Source organism: Vigna angularis, chromosome 5 (assembly GCF_016808095.1).
Source record: "Vigna angularis cultivar LongXiaoDou No.4 chromosome 5, ASM1680809v1, whole genome shotgun sequence".
Taxonomy (NCBI): Eukaryota; Viridiplantae; Streptophyta; class Magnoliopsida; order Fabales; family Fabaceae; genus Vigna; species Vigna angularis.
Window position 1 is genome coordinate 25,337,473 of NC_068974.1, and position 6,238 is coordinate 25,343,710.

Genomic DNA, 6,238 nt, shown 5'->3' on the forward strand with positions numbered 1-6,238 from the left:
GCAACTTTATAAAGTGATTTAATTAAGAAAAATATGGCTAAGGGTATATTTGTCATGAAAGTATATTGCGTAGAGATCAACAATAATTTTAATTTGTTGAAGGAGTCAAATTATAATTATTGAAACTAAAGAAAAGTAACTATGGGAGATTATTTAAAGAGTCATGGTACTCATATGTGAGTACATCGAATCATTTCTGTTTCTTTCTCTTTATCCCCATCATAAGAGAAAATTCAGATAAAACTAAAGATACTCTATTAGAGGGAATATTAGAGACCCATTTAGCTTGCTCATTAATTTGCTGTACTAAAGCTGATCTACCATTCTATGCTGCCTTGTTTGGCCAAATTCTTTCATGTACGCAAATTACTTTTGCTTCTCTGTTGCATCATATTTCATTTAAAGTTCACGGACACATCATGTCCTTGGGTGGCCATACTTTGCTGCTACTTTTGTATTATAATATTAGAACAAACCATAATTCACCATAGTTTAATGGATGCACGTGAATTATAAAATTTTAGTGCATGTTCCTCTACAAAACCGTGATGTATCTTACCTCCTTCAAACATGATGTTATCTTCTTTTAAGATGTAACTTTATTCCCTTTTGACCATGTCTATGTGGTATAAATATAATATCAAAATTAAAGCTGATATGCTATTATGGATGTAAGATGTGTACACGTGAAATTGAAAATAATGGTCTGCACCAACTATATCAAATAATGAGTGAATAATCCAAATCATGGTTTCATGCTATTTTAAATTATCTTGATTTTTTTTTTTTTTACGAAACATAAGTGAGCGCTTTGACCATACCGTGTTGTCCATAAAATTTAAAGTTTGAGATGCTTCTATAAACATTCTCACGGGTTCCAATTGTTTATGATAAAGCTTCTCCACTTGTACCATACATTGTAACAAATCTTTGTTGTTTTCTGCTGCCATAAAATATTCCCAACCGTTACATGTTGTCTAATTATTAATTCTTTAGTAAGAAAGGCTACAGCAGACTATTTCTTTTGGTCACTTATAAGAGAAAGATCACCCTTGGTCTTTCCTACTTTTCAGATGTATTAACAAGAAAACCAAATGCTTTCTTCACTCCTTTCTTTTGTATACCGTAGCCTTGTGAGCATGGTTCTATGAAAGGATTAGTTTAGCACCAAAGACAGATTTACTCACTGAATTATATTTCAATCTGATATGTAACTCTGATTTTGTTGCCATTATATGGTGGTGATGATCCTTATTGTTTGCGTTGTACCTCGTATAGCATGATGTGTTTTTATAAAGGATTGAGTATGATAGCTTGCTGAATGATGTAGCTCTTGAAATTAAATGTTGCATGGGGAGCCAACCTTGCTTGTAAATTGTAGGATGATTGCATGGAATTATGTTATTTCCTGAAAGTTTGGTTGTTAATTTAGTAAATTGTGTCAGTTTTAACATATACTGATTCTGTTTGAGCTAAATTGTAAATTAGTGGCTTACATGATTGTGATTCTGGAAAATATATGTTAATCTTGTTGGATTGATGAACTGTGCCTATAGTTGAATGCATAACTCTGCTCATATTGGAAGAGAATGTGGTATTCTGCAATTGCTTTAATTCCTTTGAATTCCGAAGCTTATCAAACTGGTATATGGATGGAGTGTCGGTTTTGGAAGCTAAACTCTTTCTCTGATATCTTTAACGAACTGAACCAGGGAGGAGGACTACTCTGTTATGTGTTAATCAATGCTGAATGGTAATTTATGTAAACTATAAAAGAATTAGATTAATTCCAAATCAAATTGCATGATAAATGAATTGTTTTGTTTCTTTATGTGGAAAGTTAGTATCATTGATGATGAATGCTTTAATTATTGAGTCTATATATAAATGTAAATGCAAAAAAAAAAATTGAATCTGAATTCCCTCCATCATTTCTAAAAGTACAAAACTGAATCTGATCTAGATAATACAATTGTATTTTTCCTTCTCTTAAAGAAAAGAATGGAAATATACAGCTATTTAATTATCATTGTTCTGTGACTCCGAACACCGTAATAATGTCTTAGATTACAATAAGATGTTTCTTGAGTTACTTCTCTTCAGATATCACTAGACTGATTTAAGTCACCTATTTCATTGATTGACAATTAAATATAGGTCCAATGCTATAAAGCTCCTGCCATGAGAAGACCAGGGAAGGGTGGGCCCATTAGGTCTATTGTTGGTCAGCTTTACCTCTTGTTTCATGATTAATATCACTGTAGAGTTTAGATATGTGTTTGACAATGTTATCACGAGCTGTATATACCACAATTATTAGAGTATATTTTCTGCAATTGCTAGAATAACTTTGTAGTCAATTTAATTGGTTCACTAATTATTTAAGTTTACTGTAAGATTTGTAAGAATTACATTTTGGTTTGAGTTTTGAGTTATGAAACTCATGAGGGTGTGTGATGCTCAGGTTTTACGAATTTAAAATGGAATTTTAATTTCACCCTATGCCTATGTACTTGTTGGCAGCTTAGTTAAATATTTATGATTTATATGAGCTTTATAACTACTAACAGTTGATGTTAACTCTAAACTATATGATTGTACACTAATCATATTACGATGCAACATTAGATGTTAATGTGTGTACACTGTTCTGTCTTGTAAGTGCCAATGCCTTACTCTCTTTTTCTACGGGTAATGGTAGTAGTAAATATACTTCTTGAATAAAATTGAAGGTGTGGTAATTGAAAATTTAAATGCTTTTAGTAGGAAAAACAAAAAACTATATCAAGATTCTATAATGGATAATAATCCTGTTTCAAGAACGAGCATCACTTTTAAATAATAATATTTGGAATTTGTGATGTATCAATATATAATAGTTTGTAAGAAATTATAAGCTGTTATGAAAGAATATGTAGTAATTCTGTATGATTATATATTAATTTAAATATCATTATATTCACATTTTATTATCTATTTATTTTAATACATTAACCTACAAATAACAACGTAATAATAATTAAATAATTTTATATTATAAATTATGATGTTAATAACAAACTTTATTGCATTTTTTTCTTCAAAAACAAAAATTTATTTTGGATATTGTATTGTTAAGCTCTCAATGTAGGATTATGATGGTCTTTTATTGCATTAATAATTAAACTGGTTATCCTATATATAACAATACGTATAAATGCATATTTTGAATATTTTGAAATTGATGATGATTGAGATTGAAAGTCAAATTTGAATAATCGTTAGAGATTTAGAACTGTTTTTTATTAAATGATGATGGATGCTTAAGTCTGTGACTAGTATTAATTATAATGCTTTAACTATTATATTTTGAAGAGACGGTGAAAAATGAATAAAGACATTATAGAGTTGATATTTAAACATGGTAAATTAATTGAAGTTGATATAACTCTTAGGGTACATTGAAATTTATGAAGATTGGTTATTAGCTTGGTTGGGTGCTGTATGTGATATACTATTTATGTATATGTTGTAAATGTTAGCTCGTTCTATTTGTTAATATAGAAGATTATTTGACAAGTGAGAGATGGATAAAGACCTAGGAAGGTTTATAAGTAAAATAATGTATATTTAATGTATGATTTTAAATTGTTTTGTAGCGATATACTTTCTTACTTAATAACTGAGTTGTAAATATTAAATAATTATGATGTGGAATATGAAAGAAATTTTTTTTATAAATTTCTGATCAATTAAAATAAAATGATTCTATTCATGATGATGATGAAATTTTAAATTTTTACACGTTTACATACATATTATGTCACTTTCTACAAAAGTTTCATCCAAAAGTAATATAGAAAAATTTATCATATTTACAATACTATCATACTACCTTTTATATACTTAGTGTGAATTTTGAATTAATATAAAATATCGTTATAAAAAACATATTTTGTACTAGTATAAAATTTTATTTAGCAAATGACGTGATTGTTTAAAACATCCATGCAGGTTTATCTTTCAATTATAACCATTAGAAAATTATCTAATTATTTTTATTTAAATGTTATTGAAAATAAATATTTATTGTGAGTACCAGAAATTACATGTAAATAAAGATAAGATATTGTATTGGAAATAAAATATATGAATGTAAATTCCTATAGTAATCTTCTTTGTCACAATATTTATCTTTCTTACATTTTAATGAAATAAAAATGGTAAAATTTGAAATTAATTTTATCGACTTTTTGTTTTGAAAATACATGTGTGGGTCACTTGGAATGACTATATATACAATTTTATAAGATTTTGATTTTAGAAATACGGATGCAGTGAAACAACAAAATTTTGGAATCTGGACATATATAATTCCAAAAATTTGTGACACACGCAAGGCATTTCATTGAAAGCTACTCTGGCACCGTTTGCCATGTCAGTGCCTCTAGGTTACTGTTTTGACAAATAATTTGTCCGGATGCATACAGTTGGACGACGAGTCGAACAAAACTTCCTCAGACGTACGTTATGTGCTCTTCGAGTTTGAGTTGAAAACAAGAACATTAATTTACCTTTCAACATTATCTTTGCTATAAATACCGTAAATAATCATACCCACTTGTAAAACACATCTTTCAAACATTTCACTAACCAGCCTAAAGTTATTCCAATATCTGTCACATACATTAGCTACCATGGTTGCAAAAAATAAGTTCTATCATATTTCACTGGCATTGCTTTTTTGCATTGGATTCTTGGCTTTTCAAGTCTCATGTCGCACTCTCCAAGATGTCACCATGTATGAGAAGCATGAGGAATGGATGGCTCGTTATGGCAAATGGTATAAGGACCCTCAAGAAAGAGAAAAGCGTTTCAAGATATTCAAGGAAAATGTGAATTACATTGAAGCCTTCAACAGTGCTGCCAATAAACCTTACAAGTTAGCCATTAATCAATTTGCAGACCTCACCAACAAGGAGTTCATAGCACCAAGAAATAGATTCAAGGGGCACATGTGTTCCTCAATCATAAGGACAACCCCTTTTAAGTACGAAAATGTGACGTCAGTACCATCCACAGTGGATTGGAGACAAAAGGGTGCGGTGACACCAGTCAAAGACCAAGGCCAATGTGGATGTTGCTGGGCGTTTTCTGCTGTTGCATCAGCAGAAGGAATTCATCAATTGAGCTCTGGAAAATTGATTTCTTTGTCTGAACAAGAACTTGTTGATTGTGACACAAAGGGTGTGGATCAAGGTTGTGAAGGTGGTCTTATGGATGATGCTTTCAAATTCATCATCAAAAATCAAGGACTCAACACTGAAGCCAATTACCCTTTCAAGGGCGTTGACGGAACCTGCAATGCAAAGGCAGCATCTAGTCATGCCGCTACCATTAATGGGTTCGAGGATGTCCCAGCAAACAATGAGAAGGCACTGCAAAAGGCTGTAGCGAATCAACCAGTTTCTGTTGCAATTGATGCTAGTGGCTCTGACTTTCAATTTTATAAGAGTGGTGTCTTCACTGGTTCATGTGGAACTGAGTTGGACCACGGTGTGACTGCTGTGGGATATGGTGTCAGCAACGATGGAACTGAGTATTGGTTGGTTAAGAACTCATGGGGAACTGAGTGGGGTGAAGAAGGCTACATTAGAATGCAAAGGGGTGTAGATTCCGAGGAAGGGCTGTGTGGCATTGCTATGCAAGCATCTTACCCTACTGCATAGTTATAAAATTACAACCTTGTTAAGCTATTTTCAATTCTACGTATCTTTTTAAGCATTGATCACTGCTGTTGGTCATCTACTGTACATGCAATATTGTACTTTTCCCTTGTTATTAATCAATTTATCCAATGAAAATGAGTCATGGTTGACTTAAGAGAGTTATACAATACAAGATAAATTATCATAACAATCACACAAGTTAAATGGATAAGTACTAAGGCAGTCTTGAAATTCTTCATGCAACAGAAAACTGCGTTGAACAAAACAGGGAGAAGAGGAAGCGAAAGACTCTTTGTTAAATATCAGAAAATGTATGTGTTCCAAGGAATACACTAAATAATGGGTATTAATCAGCAGAGTAAATAATTATTAATCAGCAGAGTAAATAATTTTGGATAATTTTGGATTTTGACAGCCCCTTCAACCTGGGGAGTAGATATCAAGCATTCCCAGCTTGCAAATGTGAATATGAAAGGTCGAAGGAGGTAAGGCTTTGGTGAGAAGATGTGTTGCTGAAATTTGGAGCTTAT

The 6,238-nt window shown here is 31.4% G+C and overlaps 1 protein-coding gene across 1 annotated transcript; it reads left to right on the plus strand.

Annotated features, from left to right (window-relative positions):
- Nucleotides 1-4,629: 4,629 nt before the first annotated feature.
- Nucleotides 4,630-5,740, plus strand: LOC108339983 (senescence-specific cysteine protease SAG39). Its single transcript, XM_017577217.2, has one exon. The coding sequence runs from the start codon at nucleotides 4,677-4,679 to the stop codon at nucleotides 5,706-5,708; it is 1,032 nt and encodes a 343-aa protein (XP_017432706.1). The 5' UTR covers nucleotides 4,630-4,676; the 3' UTR covers nucleotides 5,709-5,740.
- Nucleotides 5,741-6,238: the final 498 nt, after the last annotated feature.

What these genes read in the sequence shown, in the direction of transcription:
- LOC108339983 (XM_017577217.2), top strand. Translation starts at nt 4,677, where the DNA reads ATGGTTGCAAAAAATAAGTTCTATCATATTTCACTGGCATTGCTTTTT.